Source organism: Danio rerio, chromosome 10, assembly GCF_049306965.1.
Source record: "Danio rerio strain Tuebingen ecotype United States chromosome 10, GRCz12tu, whole genome shotgun sequence".
NCBI lineage: Eukaryota > Metazoa > Chordata > Actinopteri > Cypriniformes > Danionidae > Danio > Danio rerio.
In genome coordinates this window covers 23,666,141-23,692,344 of record NC_133185.1, presented here as the reverse complement: position 1 = coordinate 23,692,344, position 26,204 = coordinate 23,666,141, and the positions used below count along the sequence as shown (strand labels likewise).

Genomic DNA, 26,204 nt, shown 5'->3' with positions numbered 1-26,204 from the left:
CAAGTCTGGAGCCTGGCACAGCTTGCGGTGTGGTTGAAGAAGTCTTGGTTCTACATCTTCTTCTGTGATCTCTGGTTGACAGATCGGAAGAACTCTCTGGGCGGCGGCCTTAGTCGCTAGCTTTTATAAGGATGGTGTTGTACCACCCTTGCGACCAAGCTGAAGCGATCAATGAGTAGTTCACCTTCCCAAGAAAACTTTTACGATTCTTTCTTCTTAAAGGGCCATGAAACCCCCTCGTTTCAGCAGGGTGTTTTCACACCTCTACTTTGGAAAAAGTCATAAAAGTGGGCGTGTCCAGCTCTGTTTAGGGGGGAGTGTCGGAGGAACTAAAGTGGGATGGTGTGGGAGTGTCTATTTGTGCACGCGCGAGTTTCAGAGTCAAAATACACACCAACACAGACAGGAGAAAGTGATGGTGTTGAACCTACATGGACATCTGTAGTCAAATTATTTGCTGAATTATTAAATGTTGGACTTTAACTGCAGTTTGGCTCTTTCATTCAGGGAATTCATTCATGCCCCTCGCGACAAACGAGATATTTGATTCGAGGAACTGCTGCAAGCGTGTATTTTTCATGCAATGTTTGATACCGCACGGTGAATGAGAGAAAAAAAAACTCCGCATTTCCCGGAAACTTAGATGCACACGGCAGGTAGCGTCAGAAAGCCGCGTGTGTTATTCCGGTCACTAAATGCGGTGCTAACATTTCTGCACTCAGTGCAATAGTTAACTTAATTCGATACGAACAAACTGAATGAACAAAGAGCACTGGTCGCTCACTTACCAAATCTGTAGAGACAGGACAATCACCAGCAACTAGAGACGCGTCTTTATGAAGAAAATACTACAAGCAAATCCAGATTTCAGCGTTTGCAGATGAGAACAGCTCTCAGGTAAACAATAAACCTCCTTAGACACGTAAGTTATTGTTGTCGAGCGTCGCGTACACTGTTAATCCACACGTGATCCAGATAAGCTCTCACAGAGAGAAAATGAAAACGAAACTTAACGGCAGCAAACTATAAAAGCAACACTTCACGCTTGTTTTGCCAACACAACGTGGCGTCTTTGTGGTGTAAACGCGGTGACACAAATGAATATTAATGAAGTTGCACAATAGAGCGCGCTGATTGGTTTGAACCAAGCCTTACTCATGCATTAATGTATCACACTGTAAGACGTAATAAGACTCACTCAGGCACAGACGCCCAGTCTGCACGCTGGAATACACGCTATTATGTCATGACCGTGACGCAGCTTCAAAAATTCGTTTCAAACAGGAAGTACGAATTTGCTTGAAATAACGCAAAAACAACCAATGTACACTTTTTAGCGAAATATAGGTGTCCTAATAGTGTTTTAAGCAGTGTGGGACACATATACGACTGTCAACAGCTTAAAAATGTGTTTTGGTGTTTCGTGACCCTTTAAGTTTAGGGATTTGCATATGCATTCTGAGTGAATGCTGATAAAGAATGCTTAATGTTTCTTAAAATGCTAATATGTTGCACTCGTATTAACATAAAAATGTAATTGATCATTTAGTACACCAACTTAGCTTTGCAGGAATATCAAACATGAACTATCTATGATCTTGTTTATGTAACCAGGGGATGTGACAACAGAGGTGCGGATCCACATGCAGGTTTATTAGAATGGTCAGGCAAGCAGTGGTCAATACAGGGGCAAACAGATGTATAAGGGCAATCCATAGTGATGTGACGCTGTGCGGCTGCGAAGTATGTATAAAAAAAAAATTATCTTGCAGTGAAGCAGTGTACCGGAGCTTGATTAGTTTTGCCATCATCACGTGATCAGTGAAGTCGAAGCTTTATTTTCGCCTATACCCACATGACTGCTTCGAAATCTGATTCAAAGGTTTAAACACCCTCATGGGTTAGTAAAGTGTAAAGTGCCAGAGATTAGTCGTTGGTAACATACATTTCTACTGTTTCAAAGCACTGCACCAGTCCCACACACCAGTAATTAAACTAAAATATAGTAGTAATTTATAGTAAAAAGTTTTTGAACCATACTAAAGTGTATTAGTGTATTTTTACAACAATCCTTAAAGAAAACCCCTGCATATCTTATTATAGTGTTTAACGGAGGCCAGCTGGTGAGTGCAGCCCCAAAGCATCACTCACATAGCCTCCTCCCAGAGCATTCGCCTCCTATGCAGAAAATCACTGGTTCGATCCCCGCTTGGAACGAGTGGGTGGGTGAAGGACTAGTTGGAATATGATAAATGTAAATAGTTTTGAATACCTTCGATTTCACTACAGTCATCGATGATGTAATGTAACATACTTATGTGTAAAAATTGAAGTAATTGAGTAATTTGTTTATATTACTGTTGAATGAGTTGAATGAGTTGGTCAATTGTAAACATTTGACATTGTTGCAACAGTGCTTTCCCACACTTTAACCAGAAGAGGTCCTCATCGAGGTCTGATTTAGAAAGCTTTGAGTAACTAACCTTTTTCCGATAAAATTGGGTCAAGCGATTCATTGGTTCAGAAAGCTTCTATTCACCATCACTAGCAATCCAGAGTCATAGTCAAAAGGCAGGCAGATGGTCACAAGGCAGGCAGCAGACAGGAATAAACAAATAAACGAGACAAGGATCAAAAACACGGCAAAGCAAAACAAAGAAAACACGTAATGTCACTTAATAGATAACAAGACTCAGCAATGAGTGTCTCAAAGTGAGTTGTATACAGTTTATGTGTTTGTAATCAGTACTTGAGCAGCATCAGCTGTATGCAATCAGTCAGGAACTGGAACCGGTTGAGTGTGTGAGGCATGACTGGGTCTTGTAGTCTAGAAATGGCGGATTTGTAGTCCTTAAGCGATCTGCAGCTACTAGATCGCTGGTGATCATGACAGTTTAATTGTGGTAGTGTTAATTATTAATTCCGGTAGTATTATAACACAAAAGTTTATTACATAAGTAAAAGAATTGTTGCAAGCACTTGATTACACATAGAGAGGGAATAAATGATTACATTTAAAAAAGCATAAGTATTAAGTTGGATTATATAGAAGCATGACCATGTCTCTCTCCAACAGAACAGCAAAACCGTTTCTGTGTCGTAAATACCTTTGGAATTGAATTACACACAGACAGTTGCTCTTGCTGGATGGAGGAAGTTGATTGTGCTTTAAATGTTAAATAAAGCAAAATAATTATAAGTCTGATTGGCCACATTTGTTACACCTTTCAAAAGAACATGTCATGTCTATTTTGGCGTTTTGAATGATCTTCACTCCCACACAAAATCATCTTGCTGAAAAATAAAAGGAATCGAATGGTTTGAATGATAGTGACAAAGTGTAAAGAGCATTATTCTACTCAGTTGTAGACCCTCTGGAAATGGAGTCTCTGCTTGTCTGTGTCTCACATCATAAGCACCTGAAGGCTCTGTTTTCTTTCATGTTAGTATTGTTTTTATTTGCATCTCTTTGGTTGAACCCTAAAGCGAGAAGTGCACATCTGTTCCCGTTACATTTAAGATACATCCCCAGAAATACATTCCCAATATAAATTATTCTTTTTATTTTGATGCAGCAAAAGCCCCAAGCTACATACTGTTTTGTAGTAAAGGTGTGTTTTGTTTTGTCCTGTATACAACTGAACACTAGGTGAAATAAACATAACAAAAATAGGTATACTTCAGGTTTATTTTTTTAATGTATACTATAAATTTAGATGACATGGTGGCTCAGTGGTTAGCGCTGTCATCTCACAGCTAGAAGGTTGCTGGTTTGAGTCCCAACTGGGCCAGTTGGCATTTCTCTGTGGAGGTTGCATGTTCTCCCCATGTTCACGTGAGTTTCCTCAACAGTACAAAGACGTGCTGTAAGTGATTTGGATTAACTAAATTGGCCGTAAAGTATGAGTGTTTGCATGTGAGTGTGTATAGGTATTTCCCAGTACTGGGTTGTGTAAAACCATCCTCTTAGAATGTTATCACTCGATTGAATGGGCGTTATCAGTGGTTACATGATTAATGACATGATTAATCAGCTATACTAATAGAAAAGAGTCCAGATCAGATCTGTTTTTAAAGAACTTTGATGGTTGGGTTTAGGGGTGGGGTAAGGGTAGACGCTCATAGCATACAACTAATGGGAAATTTAATAAATAACATAAATAATTCTCATTGTGGCAGCAGCCATATGTGATCTATAGCTGATTAACCATGTGGATGGATTATAACAGCCTTCTGAGCCTACTAATAGGCACAGAAGGGCCCTACTGGCCTATATATATCAGCTGATAACCACTGGTAACACCCATTCAATCAAGTGATAACATTCAATCGGCTGGTAAATTAAATGCCGGAAAAAGTTGGTGGCCCATTCCATTGCGTCGACCCCTGATAATAATGGACTGAGCTGAAGGAAAATGAATGAATAATAAAGTAAAATTCATGTTCTAAATATTTTTGAGCATAAGAATATGTACTAAGTAAACTACTATCAATGAACTATAACTATATGTGCCATTTCACTTGAGTCTAAATTAAATGTACGGTTAAGTGTACCTTCATGTATAAAAGTTGTTGGTGTATAAACTGACTTTAACTGGTGTTTAAACTGAGTACCGTGTAGGTACACTGACAGTTACTTTTTTAATTATGAACACAATTTTTAGCTTTAGTATTTAAAAGCAGTAAACTACTAGCTTACTTCAATAAATGGTGTTTTTTTTCTCCTTTGGAAGGGGTGGAAAAACTGTAGCATATTACTGTTGGAAACGTTTCTATTTGCTGTCATTAAGCTTTCGCACAGGTATAAAATGCTCTACATAAGTTCAAAAATGTTCTGACTGATTTCCTCAGCAGGGGTTTTTTAATGCCAGCGCCGTGTGGCACTGAATAATGTAACACGCCACTTCACATCAGACGCACTGCGAGACAGAGTGCAGGTAAGGAGTTCAGTGGGCGTTCAGTTCAAAACTTCCCCAAATCTTTTGAAAACTTGCGTCATGTACACCAGACATCACTTGACACTTTTGATAAACGTATGAATTTAAAACCTGTAGACTGATGGGAAAGCTATTGGAATGAAGAAGTTGTCTTTAGCCCTATTCAGATGGCAGTCATTACGTATATTATGGTGAAGTTGCAGGCAGGGTAAAGATGAGAGGCAAAAGGCGGATCCACATGCAGATAAGTTGATTTATCAAACATAAACAACACAAGAACAGGGACTCAGGGATAACATAAAAATACCCATTAAGCAGAAAACAACATGAAATGGCTTGAAACTACAAATGATAAACTAGGACCGAAACAAACCCAGCAGGCACACAACATCTTAAGACTTTAACATTAGGTTAGATTTAAGTTGTGACGTCAGGTGACCAAAATTCAATGTCTTGCTAGCGTCTAAGTCCTTATGCGTCTAATGTCTAATGTTATTTCAACATCCAATAATGATGTCAAAAGACGTTGATATTTGGTTGCTAAAAAAAGTGACCAAAATCCAAGGTTGAGTCAACATCTTAAACCAGGGATGTCCACACTTGGTCCTAGAGGGCCGGAGTCCTGCAGATTTTAGCTTCAACTTGCCTCAACACACCTGCAAGGAGGTTTCTAGACTGCCTAGTGAGAGCATGATTAGCTAGGCAAGATGTGTCTGATTGGGGTTGGAACTAAACTTTGCAGGACACCCGCCCTCCAGGACAGATTTTGGACACCCTTGTCTTAAACCAATGTCATATTGATGTCAAATACTGACCTTTATTTGTAAAGTATAGCAACCAAAATTCAACATCTGATAGACATCATAGTAGTAACGGCAACACAATATCAAGCTATAACATTTATAGACGTTGATGTTTGGTTGATTTTACATTGGAAGTTGGACATTGATGTTGGCCTGATATTGGGTTCTGATGTCAATGGTCATAAAAGTCAAACTCAGACGTCCACCACAAATTTATCTTCAACAGATTTTTCCACAGACATCCACAAAGAAACAATTGTCTTCTGTAAAGAGCTTTTGCGTTGTTGATGTTTTATGTCTGACAGGCGGCAGCTCTGATTCAAAACCTGGTGAGATGCTTCACTGTCTCCTGCCTACTGTCAGCAGAAAGCTTTATAAGTGTCAAGGAGTCTCGTAAGTGACTGATTTGGAAGTGTCTACACAGGCGGCAAGTCAGCGAACCACATAAATAACACTCCTCACACACAGGAGGCTTTGATTCCAGCAGAGGTTGATGTTAGCATGTTGCTGAGCAAACAGCATGACGCTCTGATAAGCATAACAAATACATTATTTTTAGTTGCAGAAACTGTTTGCCGGATTATAATGAACCATAAGTAAACAAATAAGTATTGAATTTAGCCATTCTGTTGACAAAGAGTAATTATGAGGCTATACATGAACTACAGTGTTAGTAGTGACTAATCTTTTTCTAGTAACACTTTATTTTGATGGTCTAAATAATGTTTAAGGGTGGCATGGTGGCTCAGTGGTTAGTACTGTCGCCTCACAGCAAGGAGAAAAAATTCTGTGTGGACTTTGGATGTTCTCCTCATGTTCGCGTGGGTTTCGGTTAGGAGTTCCGGTTTCCCCCATAGGTGAATTGGCTACACAAAATTGGCCATAGTGTATAAGTGTGTGAATGAGTGTATCGGTGTTTCACAGTACTGGGTTGTGGATGGAAGGGCATCTGTAGTTGGCGGTTCATTCTGCTGTGGTGACCCCTGATAAATAAGGGACTAAGCTGAAGGAAAATCATTGAACGAATAAAATATTGTTCAATGATGTAATTAAGTAATGATCAACTCTTAGCCAGAATTACCCTGTACATACAGGCAAACCTTCTAATTACAAATGATGCCCAAAAATTCTATTAAATATTTAAAATTAAGATAAGTAAAGTTGAATAAAAAGTTATGAGCACAATTTTAATTGTTTTAAAAGTAGTTTTACAGTGTTGTATTTTGTAGTGATGTTTAACGGAGAAGGGATTTAAAAAAATAAAAAACATAATATTTTTAACAACTAATTACTATTAACATTTTTTTCTGTCTTTGCCATGAGGATAGTACACACTATTTTATTAGTGTTCTTTCCAAGATACTAGTATTAAGCTTAAAATGCAGTGTAAAGGCTTAATTAGGATATCAAGGCATGTTCAGTTAATTCGGCATTCGGCAAGTCATTGGGCAACAGTGGTTTGTTCTTTAGGCAATCTGAAAATTAACTTTAATGTTAAGTATATCAAAATGTAACATTGACCTTAAAAATCCTAAGCTCCCAAATGACATATATACACAACTGCAGAGATTGATGTTAGTATATTGCTGTTCAAACAGCATGACGTTCTGATAAGCTTAACAACAGAAACTGCTTGGCAAATTAGAATGAACCATGCATGAGCAAATAAATGAATGTAACACTTTATTTGATTATCCCCTTTGGATGCTCTGTTAAGTAGCTTTGAAGCTATGTATCATCTAGAAGCCATAAGAGTATTAGTAGACTGACTAATTAATATCTGCTGACTCTTAATTTTGATGGTCTCAGTAAAGACACTATATATTCTTGAGCCTCGAAATCAAATAAATGTCTATGAAAATAAAGGTTTAAAATAGAATAACTAAACTAAAAAACTAAACAAAGCTGAAAATTAAACATAAATAAACAGTATATGCTAAAAACTATTAAAATGACAAAAATACAACACAATTACAGCTTAATAGTTCAGAATAAAACATAAAGAAAAAAACTAAATATAAGGCAAGGCAAGTCTATTTATATAGCACATTTCATACACTATGGTAATTCAAAGTGCTTTACATTATCAAGAACAAAATAAACAAAAACAATTAATAAAATAAAATAAAATGATTAAAAACAGATTAAAATGTCTTTTAAAGGGTTATAAAATAATATAAAAGAAAAGAAAGGCATAAAAGTGTTGACTGTCAGATGTAGCACAGTGCACATTCAGTAAAGGCACAGCTAAACAAATTTGTTTTTGTCTTAATTTAAATATGTAAACTATGTTTACCCTGCTTTGAATGAACTCTTGGAATTTCTAATTGACTTGATACTAATGATCTGAGGGATCTATAATGTATTGAGGTCTTATGCCATTTAGTGATTTATAGACAAGTAATAATTCCTGAAAATCTATTCTGAAAGTAACTGGAAGCCAGTTTAAAGACCTGAGGACATGTGATGTGCTCTGATTTTCTGGTTCTGGTAAGAATCCTGGCAGCAGTCCTCTGGATGAGCTGCAACTGTCAGACTGTCTTTTTGGAAGGGCCAGTGAGGAGTCCATAACAGTAATCCACCCTGCTGCTGATAAAAGCATGAACAAGTTTATTTAAGTCCTCACTAGGAACAAAGCAGTGCTGAGTCTTGTAAACAGTTTTATAATCATTATGATGCGTTTTTCTCTTGCCTTTCTGTGTTAGGATCCTCGCCTTGTTTGTTTGTTTGTTTAACAGATACCTCTGAATCCCTTGAATGGTGGGCACCAGACCCTTCTGAATTCCTCAAATGGTGGGCGAAAGACCCTTCCAAATTCTCTGAATGGCCAGAGCCACCTGAGTTCTCCAAATGGTCAGGCAAGCAACAGTAACAATCAGGAGCAAACAGATGTATGCAGGCACATCTAGAGTTGTGATCAATAGACAGGCGAATGGTCAGTACAGGCAGGCAGGAGGCAACCTAAATAAACAAACAAGGTGAGGGTCAAAACACAGCTAGGCAAGAGAAAACACCTGGTAATGTTTACAAGACTCAGCACTGAAGTGTGTGAGAGTGCTCTTTTTATAGTGCAGGTAATCAATGATCTTCAGCTATGTCTGTGTAAGCCTGTGTGTAATCAATGGAATGAGGAACCGGTGTGAGTGAGCGCTGCATGACAGGATTTGTAGTCCATATAACAGCGAATTTGTAGTTCTTTAGTGAACTGTTCATACCAGCGATCTGGACACACAACAATCAGAAAACAACAAACAACCATCAGAAAAGCATTTGATCACATTACATTCTACAATATGAAATCTGCCACCAAAATGATTGACATCTTATTTTATCTCCATTTGTGATTACATTCCCAGTTATGCAACACAAGAAAAATAATAGCATCCAACATTAAGACAGACCAATCACAATAATGCATCTCAAAAGTCAGCATACACCCTACTGAGGAGACTCTGTGCTGGAAACATGAATAAACACTACTGGCGGCTCACTAGGTATTGAAACCGAGCCTTTCAAACAGTGCCTTGGGAAAGCGCTTCAAACGGCTGTGCTTTGGTGTCATTTTCTACTTTCCCTGCTTAATTATAGTGACAATTTCAATCAATCAATGTGCTTCCAGAAGAATGAGCAAATTACACCGCTGCTGTTTACACCTAAAATGCCACTTCGACTCATTTTCCCTCACGCCAAGCAATCCTGACTGATAGTCGTAGAGAAGCCAGGAATGGGATGGAAATGGAAAGAGAGTCTCAGCAAGCGCGGCGTCTTTGTGCCAGCGCCGCTTGTTTCATGTCGAGAAGATTCTGACAGAAACAGACAGATGGATGTGAGGTATCAGAGGGAGAGAAAAATGAGGTCAAAAAGAAACTCAACAGGAAATGGAACAGAGGCCAGGATATCACAGAGCCAAACACTCTCAATAAAACATCACTCATCAATTGCTCACTTCATGTTTGCTTTAGCGGCATGAGAGACTTACATGAAAGCTCTGGGTAAAGGAATGAAATTCAGATCAAAAGAGACGCAGAAATTGACCAGTGAGCGTTGTGCATATGGTGGAAGTAGTTTCATCGAGTATACACGGCGAACGTGATTGGATTTGAAATTAAAATCCTCTTTTGAGTGCTAAAAGATGATTTCAAGTCAATATAAAAACTTGTTTAATAGGATTTACTAAGGAGCAACAAACTCACTTCAATCAATCTTTCTGGAATTGACAGAACTGCCTGGTTTATGTATAGTAAAGTTGACACAATGCATATACAGTCTTGGACAAGTTACTCAAAAAATCTTTTCTAATTGCTATGTCTGAAATGTAATTTAACTACTCGATATGTAGTTTAATCACACTAAATGTATATAGTTACCATTGGCACTAGTTTTTCAAAAAGTACATAGCTGTACCTAAAGGATCCATTTTGATACTTTAGATGTGCATATTAGTATTACTAAACCATACAACAGCATAAATTTGAAATTTCTACACACTAATATATAGCTTAGATTTATTTATAGCAGTGACAAAAAGAAAAACCTCTACTATTGCTAAAGAGTCCACATCCTTTACTTGTTTTCTTTAAGCTACTTCCATCTGGTTGATGTTATAAAGCCCATTCAGCAGAAAAGTCTAAGTACAAGAAAACATTTATTCCCCCTGCCATTGTTTTTTCAAATAGATTTTTTATTTTTTTAATAATTTTATAAGTGTATTTGTGTTTTGCGGTTGTGTGTGAGCCTATGTCTAAAGTTTTCTAACCCCTGTAAGATAGAAAATACAGTTTATTGAATTAAATTGAACTTAATTGAATTTAAGGTATCAATATGATCCCTTTCAATACAAATATTGCCATTGATAGCTCTACTTTTATATATATATATATATATATATATATATATATATATATATATATATATATATATATATATATATATATATATATATATATATATATATTAGCTTAGGCATATGCAATCACCTTGATAAATGTAACTGTCTTTAGGTGAAATTATATAAAAAATACAATTACTCAATTTATACTCATAATACAAATATTTACAGAATTTTAGGCAATTGCATTCAATTATCTAAAAAAATGAAATTATTTCTTATTTTATTTTTTGATAAAAAGATACATTTTATTATAGTAGCTAGTTAAATTGTAACTACTTACAGCCAACAAATATTTTATGTTATATCACCACTGACATTAGAGAATGTCTAATGTTGTCATAATTACATGCATATCAAATACAATCATGTCACATATGAAAATATAGTCTTAAAAACAGCAGTTTTATTGGCCGTTGTGCAATTAAATTTGACATGATTACTTTTAAAGAGCCCCTATAATGGATTTTTTTTTAAATGACCTTCCATGCAGTGTGCAACACAGCACTAAGTGTGAAAACATCCAGCTGAGGTTTAAACCTAAAAGTGCACCATGTTTAAAAGATAACAAGCCCCTTTCACACATACAGACCTTTCCGGAAAATTACCGGCAATTTTCCGGAAAGGTTGTATGTGTGAACAGGTCCTTTTTGAAAATACCGGTAAATTCGTTCTGGCTATTTTCCGGAAAGAGAAGTTGTAACATTACCGGCAATTTGCCGGAATGCTGCGCTGTGTGAATGCAAAAGGAAGATTGCTGGAATAAGCGCGTGCACGTCTAGAACCTGCTGACGTGAGACGTCTGCTTTAGCCAATCACAACAGTCAGACGCATTTACGTCCGCGCGGTTTATGAGAATTAAAGCCTTTGAATATTCTTCCAGACACATTTAACTGCTAGAAGTTAGTCAGATCACGTTTATATGTTCTTCTTAGTGCCAACTGTGTAAATAACCATCGATGAGATGCTTATGATAAGCCGTTGTTTGTTTACCTTCAAGCTTTGCGTGTGCCTGTGAAACAGCCTGTGAGCGCCTGCACACGCACATATTATGAACATCTCGACATGCGAAAGTGATCCTGCGAAAGTTGTTCACAATATTGATCATCCACAGAGTTTGTAATTTAGTCAAATGTTTACAAATACAAGCGCAGCCGTTTAAAGCTCATTTGTGGTGAATGATGTAAGAGTTTACCGGTATTTTGGAATGGATGTGTGAATGCTCTTTTCCGGAAAATTTCCGTAACATCCTCGCCTGTGTGAACAGCGCTTCTTTGAATTTACCGGTAAAGTCATTCCGGACATTTTCCGGATATTTACCGGTATCGCTGTGTGAAAGGGGCTAATATATTCGACTCAAGAGTCGAATAGATGAAACGTGTTGGGTTTAGATCATTTGTCTGAACGCGTCGATGTCAATGTGGTACATAGCCAAATATGTAGTACCGGATCTGGTAAAACGTGAACGTGCCTTTCCATTCTAACACTGACACTAAGATGACGATCACTGACAGATGGAGATTCAGCTGTGGGGAATAAAGGGTTAAAGTTCATTTACACAGCAACACCACAGTATGGGCAACCTAGTGCTGTTTGTTCCTGTAATTTTTCCGATTTTTGATACAATAACCTATGCTGAAAAGGAAAGAGCAGCAGAGACTATATATATATATATATATATATATATATATATATATATATATATATATATATATATATATATATATATATATGGGACCAATGTTGCCAACTATTTTCAATGAAAAGTAGCTACAGCCTGCCCAAAAAGTAGCTATATGTTGCCAGATGATGTCACACACTAATTTGCGTATCAGTGATGTCATTATGTAGTATCTCACAGGCGTAAGCCCTTCATGTTTCTACTCTCTGAGGCGCCGTGTAATACATTTTATTAAAACATTATATCCAGATGCACAATAAATAGGTTCTTATTAACATATTGCTTTGCGTGATGATGTCATTGCGTAATCACAACTCAAAACTACACCTTTATGTAGTATGCAAATTAGTTAATGTTTTTTTTTCAAATTGACTGGCCATCTCAGCAAAAACATTATTTGAAATAAGTCCATTTAACTTGTATGAAAAATAGAGTTAACAATTTGTAAAAGTAATACAAACACTTTTTGAAAACAATCACAGCTTGTGTACTTTTTTAAACACATTTGTAAAAGTGACAACTATTTTAGCACTATTGGAATTTATTACTTCCTAAATTACCAAAAATTGTACATGTTAACAAATAACTGTAAACTAACAGTTATAAAAAAGAATCTGAGCTAGCAATTTACTTTACTGAGTGAAGCCTGGAGCCACTGCCACATGCAATTCTCTGCCATTTGTCTTTGCTATGGTTACTATCAGCTCTTCCCCACACATGCGGCACAGTGAATTTTCAAAATAGTTCAACTTTTGCCACTGTGTGGATTACTGAATGTGTGTCGTTATTGGAGTTAGGTTTAAGAATAGAGGAATGTGCTGGTGTTTAACTGCATTGATTTATTGCATTCCTGCATTGGGCTTTCACATACTCTGCTACTTCATAGTGGGCATTTCTATCTGTCTCGTCCTGAACCCAATCACAACAGACTGGGTCATCGGACCGATCGGTGCAGATTAGCGTCATGCAAATGAGGGGTTTGGGAAAAAATGAATTGCTAAACAAATCATATGGGAGTTGTTAGGATAATTAGGTAAAAATCAACAGATTATAAGACAATGAAAGTGTTTTTTGACCTTGCATGGACATCAGCCTGTTGTTGGAGACCCCCAAAACCAAAGTATGAACTTGCAAAATAGGGATTCTTTAAATAATTTAGGTTCTGACTGCCCTTAGTCCTTTGCCATTCATTCATTTTCTTTTCAGCTTGGTCCCTTTATTATTCCAGGGTCGCTACAGCAGGATGAACCGCCAACTTACCCAGCACATTTTTACGCAGCGAATGCCTATCCAGCCGCAACCCATCTCTGCAAAACATCCACACACACTCATTCACACTCATACATAATGGACAATTTAGCCTACCCAATTCACCTGTACTGGATGTCTATTAGACTTGTGGGGGAAACCGGAGCACCCGGAGGAAAACCACATGAACGCATGGAGAACATGCAAACTCCACACAGAAACGCCAACTGACCCAGCCGAGACTCGAACCAGTGACCTTCTAGGTTTGAGGTGACAGCACTACTTACTGCCCCATTGCGTCGCCATATAGTCCTTTGTTTCCTCCTAAATTAATGATGTGTTGGAACAAATCAGCTGGGTAAATCACACACAAAAAGAAAAACCAAGCATACCATGTCATGTTCTTGAATGAATTAGTGTTTTGAATGAATTGCTTAAACAAATGACTCACAAACAGTCACTTATCGCCACCTACTGGATTCTCTATGTACCGTAACCTGCAGTTTCATACACTTACTCTTCTCCACACACAGAAGCTCTGCAATTCCACACAGTCCTATCATAATCTTAAGCACACACACACACACAAACACACACACATCTCCACAGAGAAGAAAAGACCCAATGTGGTGTTACGGCGAACAGCAGTTTAACTCCTATGTTTATCTCTCTTTCCTCCTTCAGCCCAGCCAGCTAAAGCCATTGATTTTGCCCAGAGGGCCGGAGAGGATGAAGGTGGCGTGTGGAGAGCCGAGTGGGTTGGAGTGTTGATGTTTGTATGCAGTATTAGTGGGTGTTGTACTCAAGCATCGCACTCAAAGGGCTTATTGTGTGGTGCAAAGCCAGATCAATGAAGACAGACAAGCTCAAGCCGCATTCTGCACCTGCACAATGAGCTTATTGAAAAAGTTTGGGGAAATACAATCGCTGGGGAAATATGGCCTGTGCTAATGCTTTTGTCATTAAATCTTTAAACCCAGGCAAATGTTCAATAGCGAACGTGACCAGCTGCTGCTGCTGTGCATTTATGAAGATAAATACTGTATTGAGAATCCTAGTAGAGATATTGTGTATTCCTCAGACATGAGGTGATCTGATTTCAGACAACATCTCAATTATAGCTAGAACTAGAACAGTAAAGTTTGTAGACAAGCTTTATGGTAGCTTGTGAAAGCTTCGTCTGAAAGTTTGTAGTTTAAGAATTTAAATAATAGAAGTAGTTTTAAGAAGTTTAAACAGTTGGCATAGATAGCTAACTACATATAGGTTAGCAGGTTTCTAGCATGGATAAGAATGTTTTTGCTACGCGGTTGATAGGGGGTTCTGAGTGGTTGCTAAGGCATTTCTAGGGAGTTCTGAGTGGTTTCTAGGCGGTTGCTAAGGTTTTGCTAGGATGTTTTGACTGATTGTTAAGATGTTGCTAGGTGATTGCTAAGCTGTTCTAAGTGGTTGCTAGGCAGTTGCTAAGGTGTTGCTATGCAGTTGCTAGGGTGTTCTGAGTAGTTGCTAAGGCGTTGCTCGGGTGTTGCTGGGTGGTTGCTATAGTGTTACTAGGATGTTTTCTAAGGTGTTCTGAGTGGTTGTTAAGGCATTGTTAGGTGGTTGCTATGGTGTTCTAAGTGGTTGCTAAGCACTTGCTAAGGCATTGCTAAGCACTCCTGCTAAGGCAGGAGAAGCACTTTATCAGCATCTAGACCAGCAGCCTGTAAGTACATTTAAGATTTGTTTCAGTTGTTGTGTATGGTTTGAGGACTTGTTTCCAGCTGTTTGTGTAAAGTTGTAGGACATTTAAACTTGCTTTCAGTTGTGTATAATACTAGAAGTTGTTTAGCCACTGTTTCCTTGGTTACTATAAGAGCTTGTGTAGCGAACGCAAACGCGGTTTCGCGTCGTCCGCCTCAGTTTCGGCCCTTGTTTTGACTCGGGAGGCGTGTCCAAACGCCAGGTAACCACTATATAGCGAGCACGCTAGCATTAGTCGGCAGGAGAAGCACTTTATCAGCATCTAGACCAGCAGCCTGTAAGTACATTTAAGATTTGTTTCAGTTGTTGTGTATGGTTTGAGGACTTGTTTCCAGCTGTTTGTGTAAAGTTGTAGGACATTTAAACTTGCTTTCAGTTGTGTATAATACTAGAAGTTGTTTAGCCACTGTTTCCTTGGTTACTATAAGAGCTTGTGTAGCGAACGCAAACGCGGTTTCGCGTCGTCCGCCTCAGTTTCGGCCCTTGTTTTGACTCGGGAGGCGTGTCCAAACGCCAGGTAACCACTATATAGCGAGCACGCTAGCATTAGTCGGCAGGAGAAGCACTTTATCAGCATCTAGACCAGCAGCCTGTAAGTACATTTAAGATTTGTTTCAGTTGTTGTGTATGGTTTGAGGACTTGTTTCCAGCTGTTTGTGTAAAGTTGTAGGACATTTAAACTTGCTTTCAGTTGTGTATAATACTAGAAGTTGTTTAGCCACTGTTTCCTTGGTTACTATAAGAGCTTGTGTAGCGAACGCAAACGCGGTTTCGCGTCGTCCGCCTCAGTTTCGGCCCTTGTTTTGACCCGGGAGGCGTGTCCAAACGCCAGGTAACCACTATATAGCGAGCACGCTAGCATTAGTCGGCAGGAGAAGCACTTTATCAGCATCTAGACCAGCAGCCTGTAAGTACATTTAAGATTTGTTTCAGTTGTTGTGTATGGTTTGAGGACTTGTTTCCAGCTGTTTGTGTAAAGTTGTAGGACATTTAAACTTGCTTTCAGTTGTGTATAATACTAGAAGTTGTTTAGCCACTGTTTCCTTGGTTACTATAAGAGCTTGTGTAGCGAACGCAAACGCGGTTTCGCGTCGTCCGCCTCAGTTTCGGCCCTTGTTTTGACTCGGGAGGCGTGTCCAAACGCCAGGTAACCACTATATAGCGAGCACGCTAGCATTAGTCGGCAGGAGAAGCACTTTATCAGCATCTAGACCAGCAGCCTGTAAGTACATTTAAGATTTGTTTCAGTTGTTGTGTATGGTTTGAGGACTTGTTTCCAGCTGTTTGTGTAAAGTTGTAGGACATTTAAACTTGCTTTCAGTTGTGTATAATACTAGAAGTTGTTTAGCCACTGTTTCCTTGGTTACTATAAGAGCTTGTGTAGCGAACGCAAACGCGGTTTCGCGTCGTCCGCCTCAGTTTCGGCCCTTGTTTTGACTCGGGAGGCGTGTCCAAACGCCAGGTAACCACTATATAGCGAGCACGCTAGCATTAGTCGGCAGGAGAAGCACTTTATCAGCATCTAGACCAGCAGCCTGTAAGTACATTTAAGATTTGTTTCAGTTGTTGTGTATGGTTTGAGGACTTGTTTCCAGCTGTTTGTGTAAAGTTGTAGGACATTTAAACTTGCTTTCAGTTGTGTATAATACTAGAAGTTGTTTAGCCACTGTTTCCTTGGTTACTATAAGAGCTTGTGTAGCGAACGCAAACGCGGTTTCGCGTCGTCCGCCTCAGTTTCGGCCCTTGTTTTGACTCTCGAGGCGTGTCCAGCTGAATTCAATCAGCTAGTGCTTTGGGGTTATATAAACAACTAGTTCACCGCGGCAGCGGTCGCGGCAGCCTCGTGTGAAGACCGCCTCGTGTGAAGACCGACGAGGGTAAAGACCATCGACTCTACCTGCGCGACTCCACCGAGCAAAGACACCGACAAAGCACTTGAGTACTTTACTGTATTGTTTTACTTTACACTTATTTTTTTTTTTTTTGTTGTCAGTGCACTTTTATTATGTGTTTTCTAATTCCTGTTGTTACTAACACTCGCAAAACACGGGAGGTACGCTGCAGGCGTAATCCTCACAACCTTCGTTCAATACATGTATCTACTATTTCACAACTCTCTCTCTCCGTGGGCCTCTGGAACTGTCAATCAGCTGTTAACAAGGCTGATTTTATTACCTCCATAGCTACATATTCTGACTATAATCTCATGGCTCTAACTGAGACCTGGTTGAGGCCGGAGGACACTGCTACACATGCTACTCTTTCTGCTAATTTCTCTTTTTCCCACACTCCTCGTCAGACAGGGAGAGGGGGTGGGACTGGACTACTAATTTCCAAAGAATGGAAATTTACTCTGATACCGTCCCTGCCAACAATCAGCTCCTTTGAATTCCATGCAGTCACCATTATCCACCCCTTCTACATAAATGTGGTTGTCATCTACCGCCCACCAGGTAAATTAGGTCACTTCCTAGATGAACTGGATGTTCTTCTCTCATCTTTTTCTAATTTTGCCACTCCCTTATTGGTGCTAGGTGACTTCAACATTTACGTTGACAAACCGCAAGCTGCAGACTTTCAGACTTTGCTTGCCTCTTTTGACCTAAAAAGAGCACCTACCTCTGCTACCCACAAATCAGGTAATCAGCTAGACCTTATTTACACACGACACTGCTTCACTGATCAAACAATAGTAACTCCACTACAAATATCTGATCATTTCCTTCTGTCTCTCAACATCCACATTACTCCTGAGCCGCCACACACTCCAACACTGGTTACCTTTCGCAGAAACCTACGATCTCTCTCACCCAACAGACTATCCACCATTGTTTCAGACTCTCTTCCTCCATCTCGCAAACTCACTGCACTTGATTCGAACAGTGCCACTAATACACTCTGCTCCACACTAGCATCATGTCTAGACCGATTATGTCCTCTTGCATCCAGGCCAGCCCGTGCCAGTCCTCCTGCACCCTGGCTCTCAGATGCTCTCCGTGAGCATCGCTCAAAACTTCGGGCTGCAGAGAGAATTTGGCGGAAAACTAAAAATCCTGCACATCTCTTAACATACCAAACTCTTCTGTCCTCTTTCTCAGCTGAGGTTACTTCTGCAAAGCAGACGTATTACCGTCTGAAAATCAACAATGCCACTAATCCTCGCCTACTTTTTAAAACATTTTCCTCCCTCCTCTATCCTCCTCCTCCACCCGCATCCTCCACACTTACTACTGATGACTTTGCTACATTCTTCTGCACCAAAACTGCAAAAATCAGTGCTCAATTTGCTGCACCTACAACAAACACGCAAGATACAACACCAACACCACACACACTCACCTCGTTTTCTCAGCTCTCTGAGTCTGAGGTGTCCAAACTTGTGCTATCTAGCCATGCAACCACCTGTCCACTCGATCCCATTCCCTCTCATCTCTTGCAAGCCATCTCTCCTGCAGTCATACCAACACTGACTCACATAATTAACACATCTCTTGACTCTGGTTTATTCCCCACTACATTTAAGCAGGCTAGGGTAACCCCACTGCTAAAGAAACCCAACCTGGACCATACGCTACTTGAAAACTACAGACCAGTATCCCTGCTTCCATTCATGGCCAAGATTCTGGAGAAAGTAGTGTTCAATCAAGTCCTGGACTTTCTTACTAAAAACAATCTCATGGACAACAAGCAATCCGGCTTTAAGAAAGGCCACTCAACTGAGACTGCCCTGCTCTCGGTCGTGGAGGATCTCAGACTGGCTAAAGCAGACTCTAAATCATCAGTCCTCATTTTGCTGGACTTGTCAGCTGCTTTTGACACTGTCAACCACCAGATCCTGCTATCTACGCTTGAGTCACTGGGCGTTGCGGGCACTGTTATACAATGGTTCAGATCTTACCTCTCTGACAGGTCATTCAGGGTGTCTTGGAGGGGAGAGGTGTCCAACCTACAGCATCTAAACACTGGGGTACCTCAAGGCTCTGTTCTTGGGCCACTTCTCTTCTCCATCTACACATCATCTCTAGGACCAGTCATCCAGAGACATGGATTCTCCTACCACTGCTATGCTGATGATACCCAGCTATACCTCTCTTTTCATCCTGATGATCCCTCGGTTCCAGCTCGTATCTCAGCCTGCCTGTTGGATATTTCACACTGGATGAAAGATCATCATCTTCAGCTGAACCTCGCAAAAACGGAAATGCTTGTAGTTTCTGCCAACTCAACTCTACACCATAACTTTTCAATCCAGATGGATGGGGCAACCATTACTGCATCCAAAATGGTGAAAAGCCTTGGAGTAACGATTGATGACCAACTAAACTTCTCTGACCACATTTCTAGAACTGCTCGATCGTGCAGATTTGCACTCTATAACATCAGAAAGATCCGACCCTTCTTATCTGAACATGCAGCTCAACTCCTTGTTCAAGCTCTTGTTCTCTCCAAACTGGATTACTGCAACTCTCTACTAGCTGGGCTTCCAGCTAACTCTATCAAGCCTCTTCAACTGCTCCAGAATGCAGCAGCACGAGTTGTCTTCAATGAACCTAAACGAGCACATGTCACTCCGCTGCTCATCCGTTTGCACTGGCTGCCAGTTGCTGCTCGCATCAAATTCAAAACTCTGATGTTTGCCTACAAAGTGACTTCTGGCCTAGCACCTTCTTATCTGCACTCACTTCTGCAGATCTATGTGCCCTCCAGAAACTTGCGTTCTGTGAATGAACGTCGCCTCGTGGTTCCATCCCAAAGAGGAAAAAAATCACTTTCGCGAACGCTCACGCTCAATCTGCCCAGTTGGTGGAATGAACTCCCTAACTGCATCAGAATAGCAGAGTCGCTCGCTATTTTCAAGAAACGACTAAAAACTCAACTATTTAGTCTCCACTTCACTTCCTAATCTGCAATTTCCTATTTGAATATCACACTAACTGTACAAAAAAAAAAAAAAAAAAAAAAAAAAAAAAAAAAAATTACTAACACTTCCCTTCTTAGACTTTACAGACCTGAAACTTGCCTTTAGTACTTATTCATTGTTGCTCTTAGTGGTGTAAATTGCTTCCTTGTCCTCATTTGTAAGTCGCTTTGGATAAAAGCGTCTGCTAAATGACTAAATGTAAATGTAAATGTAAATGCATTGCTAGTTGGTTGCTAAAGTGCTGCTAGGTAGTTGCTAGGGTGTTGTGAATGGTTGCTAAAGCATTGCTAGGTAGTTTGCTAAGGTGTTGCTAAGCGGTTGCAAAGCTGTTCTAAGTCATTGCTAGAGTGTTGCTAGGTGGTTGCTAGGGTGTTTTGATTGGTTGCTAAGGCGCTGCTAGGGTGTTCTGAGTGATTGGTAAGGTGTTGTTAAGGTGTTCAGATTTTTTTTGCAGTTGCATAAATTAGCATGATTCTTGCATGAATCAACCAAGGAGTTCTAGATTGTTGCTAAGGTGTTGCTAGGGTGTTCTGAGTTGCTGCTAGGCTGTTGCTAAGGTGTTGCTAGGCAGTTGCTTAAGTGTTCTGAGATTGTTAGCAGTTGCTAACATAAATTAGCATGATTCTAGTATGAATTAGCATGTTACTAGCAAAAATTATCATGTTTTTAGCATAGTTCTAGTATGTATAAACATGTCACTAGCATTTTGTTGACATGGATATAGTATGAATTTGCATGTTGCTACAGTATGTTTATAGTATGAATAAGCATGTTTCTAGTATGATTAGTATATTTGTTGATATATTGCTAGTATGAAATGTTATGTTATTAGTTTGTTCAATGTAAAGTCTATTGCAGTTTTTTTTACAATGGAAGTCTATGGGACAGTTGCTAAGTTGCTAGGGTGTGGCTAGTAAGTTGAAAGGTTTTCTTAAGCCACCATAATAAATATATTATTTGGATTAAGTATAATGTATTGTTCTGGATGATAATGGAATTTTTGGACACATAGTTTTAGTGCCTCATTCACTCAAAGAATGATGAAATTTCCTATTAGGATAGTTTTTTCCAGATTTATTTTTGTCATATCAGGTCTGGTAAGACTTGAACCTGAGTTCTCAAAACAAAGCAGGATAAGCCTGTAGTATGTTTAAATGGCTGATTTCATTTTATATCAGCTTAACAATATTTTAAATGAAATTCCCAAAGGCTGGTCAATAATAACCTCTAATACATATTGCACTCAAAGACGAAAGCATTGCAGGGCCCAAATCTGATTGCAACATTAGTTTCATCAAGTTTATATTGGTACTTCAGAAAACAAAGTTCTTATTTACAAGTTACCAAGCTGCAGTAAAACTTTTGAGTAGGAACTCATCAATATCTCAGCAGAGTTTGTGTGTTTCTTTTTTGTTTAATGGTTCGTACAGCTGAACCAACAAAGCCAAGGCCATTTAATTTCTAGCAAACAAACAGAAGGATAAACTGCACACACCGCTGAAAGGTTCAAAATACCAAAGCAATGAATGTGATTTAATATTGAACAGTTGTTTGAGGCTGTTTGTAGCTATATCAAAAAGAAAGCTGTGTTTGTTTGCATAGTTACAACTTTCTGCAAAAGAGTTCTCACATAAAACTTTAGAATGATTTGCTTTAGATGGTACCTGCTTTTACATATTAAAACCCAGAAATGCAAAGTCTTAATATTTACAGTTTTCTTTTTTAAATTAGTTTTCAGTAATTATTATTTTATCTCCAATGTTGTTTTGTTAAATATTTTATAACATTTAAAGTTTCTTAACATTTTCTTTTATTGTGAAACCCAATAACTCGTAGAAGCGTCCATACTCTAATCTCTGTATTGCCCACATACATTGCAGGTTGGATCTGCATTTGTTTAGAACTACAAGCTCAGGTAAAAAGTGTAAACAAACTACAAAGATGGCGGACATGCGAGACCAATCGTCAAGTAGAGAGGCTTCGGTAAAGTTGTTTGAATGACTATTAATTAAAATCTCGCTAGCTGAAACATGTGTAAACTGCATTTAACGTGATCTGCAGCAACAATGTAAACTTGTATCAAGATATGTTTGGACATCAGCTTCTGAATGCATAATTACCCAAAGACCTGAGTGAGGAGATTTCTCTGCATGAAAGACTTGTGGATGGCAGATTATCTTGCTGCTGCTTCTGCAATAAGGTAGGTGTTTAAATATGAAAGAAATGTGGATGTGTTGAGATGACTGACAGAGGACGTAACTAAGCAACACAACGATCTGTTAACGATAGTGTGTCCCAAAGCTTGCACACACTACTGTTCCACACTCAAAATAATATGCTTTTCCTTCACAAATAAGTACATACTTTTTTGGGCATAGTAAATATAAATTGGGATCCAGCAAAGGACTCAAATAGTTTGATCAGGTGTGTTTAATAAGGGTTGAAACTAAACTGTGCTGAGCTTTGACACCGGTGGTTTATAGAGTGTCCTAAATCTATCTATCTATCTATCTATCTATCTATCTATCTATCTATCTATCTATCTATCTATCTATCTATCTATCTATCTATCTATCCATCCATCCATCCATCCATCCATCCATCCATCCATCCATCCATCCATCCATCCATCCATCCATCCATCCATCCATCCATCCATCCATCCATCCATCCATCCATCCATCCATCCATCCATCCACAGTATCTATCAAGGCCAGCACAAAATCTTGCAGATAATTTTTAAATACGATGATGCATCTATCCATCCATTCATCCATCCATCCATATGTTGCCTTAACCAATTAAAACTTTATTCTAGCAGCTATAAACTCTGGAAATGACAATGGATGGACTGTCTGAAAAGTGTCAGAAATCCTTTTTTTTAGAAGCACAGAGAATTCAGTGAACCATGTTGCACTCTGTCTTGTGTTATTTTGACATAAGTGGTCCTTTAGTCCTGTCATGACTGGAACAGATATGTTCTCACAGCACTGTGTATTTTACCCCCCGATGACACAGCTGAACATCCCTGCAGGGCAAGACTCCAGCAAAGCCAATGTGAAAACGCATGCTCATTACCGGAAGGGTGGAAACAAATGACAGTGACTTACACGCGACAGCACATTAATTTGTGATTATTAACAATGGTGGCCATTGTGCGGCAGCATGCTAATTTTGTGGCGTTTCTAATGAGCTGTGACAAAAACTGCTAAATAACACAAAAAAGAACACAAGAGGAGGAAAGATGAGGGTAATCAGGAAGTGATTATAGTTTGTCACTTAATCACATGTCTCCGAGGGATGTCTCCATGTCTTAATTAAAGTGCCAAAGCAACATCCTTTTACCTCCAGAGAATGACGGCTGAACAAATGTGCATTGTCTGTGTGTAGGCATCCAAATATAATCTATCAATCAGAAAAGGCTGAGACACCTGAATGGGTTATTGGATTTTGATCACAGATTAGGCTATCGTATGTTTTCTAAACAATGTCTGAACTACAACCATCAACACTGGATGCCTTTCATTTTATTCTGATTGCCATAGATCTGTGCAATTATTGCTGAAGTGGGAGTGTCTGTTGTCTGGAGGTCAGTGTCTTGGAAGGTTGAGCTGGTTAAGTGAAAAATAAAACAGGCTGAAATGAATGAGACCTTCAAATGACTTTGAGAAGTCTAAAACTTTGAGAATAAAAAAAAAACACATTAATATGTATCAATTACACATAACTGAAATATTAGAGTTAATTCTGTAATTCACTTTTAGAAACTTCAGACAAAATGAAAAAAATACCCGAGTGCTAAGCAGGCTAGAGTACATTTATTTTTAGAGATTCATCTGTTGAACTGCTTGTTCTAATCAGCCATTTACAATGCATTGAGACATGTTAATGTGGTTAACACAATCTGCTGTAGCTCAAATGTGACTTTTAACATGGCATGGTTGTTAGTGCCAGATGAACTGATCTATGTATTTTAGAAACTGCTGATCTACTGGGATTTTCATGTACATTTAACATTAGTGGTTCTATCATACCCCCGGTGCAATGAGGCACAAGACGTTTTGCCCAGTTTACCCTAATTTTTCCATTTTGCACCACGTTGTTTAAATAACAAGTCAATTTACGCCACTTTGTGGACTCATGGTTGTTCTGGTGTAAAAAAGAGGTGTGCTAAAACGCATTGTTGGCGCGTTGCTGTTTTCAGAAATTTAAATATAGTGCTCAATAGACCAGGTCTAAAATCCAGGGCAGAGCACGTTAGTTATGTGCCTCACTTACACGCGGCATGTGCAGCAATACGCAAACATATTTACAAATGAGAAAGAATTAAAGGTTAGTTTGTTCATGACAACTTGCTTTTAATGTTGTTATTATTATTATTATTATTAGTATTATTATTTATTATATTCATTCATTCATTTGTCGGCTTAGTCCCTTTATTAATCTGGGATCACCACAGTGTAATGAACCGTCAACTTATCCAGCAAGTTTTTACGCAGCGGATGCCCTTACAGCCGCAACCCATCTCTGGGAAACATCCACACACACATCCACACTCACACTCATACACTACGGACAATTTAGCCTACCCAATTCACCTGTAATGCATGTCTTCGGACTGTAGGGGAAACCAGAGCACCCCGAGGAAACCCACGCGAAGGCAGGGAGAACATGCAAACTCCACACAGAAACACCAACTGAGCCAAGGTTCGAACCAGCAACCCAGCGAAATTCTTGCTGTGAGGCGACAGCACTACCTACTGCGCCACTGCCTCGCTCTATTTATTATATACAAGTTTATATTTGTTTTATTAAAAACAGGCTTAGATTTGACCATATAGGGCATAGGACATGTGTTTGGATATGACTTTGGATATGGTTTGGATATGGTTTGACCACTCTTTGTGATTATTGCTCTTTTTTTCGTTTGCTGGAAATTAGAACTGAATTTGGAAATAGTTTTGAAACAAAATCTTTTTGAAACAAATGCGCTTAACAAACAAAATTAATTAGGCTAATGGATGTCTGTAAACAACACTGTTTACTTATTCACAAAAGAGGAAGATTGGAGGAGGCTCGTTCTTTATCCTTGCTCCACAGAAGGTCGGTTGAACTGTTTTCTGTTTTCCACTTACAAAGTCCACCATGTAAATAGCAAATGCACCATGACGTGACACAACTGACTCTGGAATAGGAGACTCTGATTGGGTTATTCCTAAACCACACCCATTATTCATTTTAAGAATAAGCACAACCCTGTTAGACCATGCGCCATTTTAAGAATTTTGTCCATCCTTAAGATAGCGAAAGTGGATTCGGACACGCCCTTAATGCTTTTGCGCCCTGCACTTTAGACTTTGTGCCTAAATCGTTAAAATAGAAGCCTAGAAGAACAGAGATTTGACGACTTTTAAATATTGTATTGTAAAAACTATTAAGTTACTACTAAATTAATTACTTAACTATAATCACTTAAAAACCAACTGTAGTACCCTGACTTTTAAATATTTCATTTTATCATAGAAATGTTATTAAAATGACAAAACACAAGAGTATTTCTAATTTCAATGGTCTTAACTGTCAAACTGATCACATACTACACTCACAGAAATATTTCATCCAAAAATTAAGATTTATGTAATTTTATTACATGACAAATTCCCATTTATATTTTTTTAAAATAATTTTAACACAAATCTACCAAATAAACTTTATACTATTTATTTTCATAAGGATAATAAAACCTATTTATTTTAAATGCATAATCCTCAGGTTTACGTAATTAGTTCATGTAAAGTGTAATTATTCTAAATTAATAATAAAAAGTGTATTTATTTTAAAAAATAAAGTTTATTGTATAAATTGCATAATAATTAAGAGAACTAAATCGGGGTAACTAAAAAATATAAATAACATTTATTTGAATCATGTTTAATGTATGCTTATATACTAAACCAAATCAAACAATGCATCACATTGAATT

At 38.7% G+C, this 26,204-nt stretch overlaps 1 protein-coding gene across 1 annotated transcript; it reads left to right on the top strand.

Moving 5' to 3' along the window:
• Positions 1 to 15,225: 15,225 nt before the first annotated feature.
• Positions 15,226 to 20,273, top strand: LOC141376342 (uncharacterized). Its single transcript, XM_073914620.1, has 2 exons — positions 15,226 to 17,753; positions 17,835 to 20,273. Exons 1-2 carry the CDS (start codon positions 17,306 to 17,308, stop codon positions 20,201 to 20,203), a joined length of 2,817 nt encoding a protein of 938 aa, XP_073770721.1. The 5' UTR covers positions 15,226 to 17,305; the 3' UTR covers positions 20,204 to 20,273.
• Positions 20,274 to 26,204: the final 5,931 nt, after the last annotated feature.

What these genes read in the sequence shown, in the direction of transcription:
- LOC141376342 (XM_073914620.1), top strand. Translation starts at nt 17,306, where the DNA reads ATGTGTTTTCTAATTCCTGTTGTTACTAACACTCGCAAAACACGGGAG. An exon ending in TGTCATCTACCGCCCACCAG is followed by an intron (nt 17,754 to 17,834) that starts GTAAATTAGGTC and finishes TATTGGTGCTAG; the next exon opens with GTGACTTCAACATTTACGTT.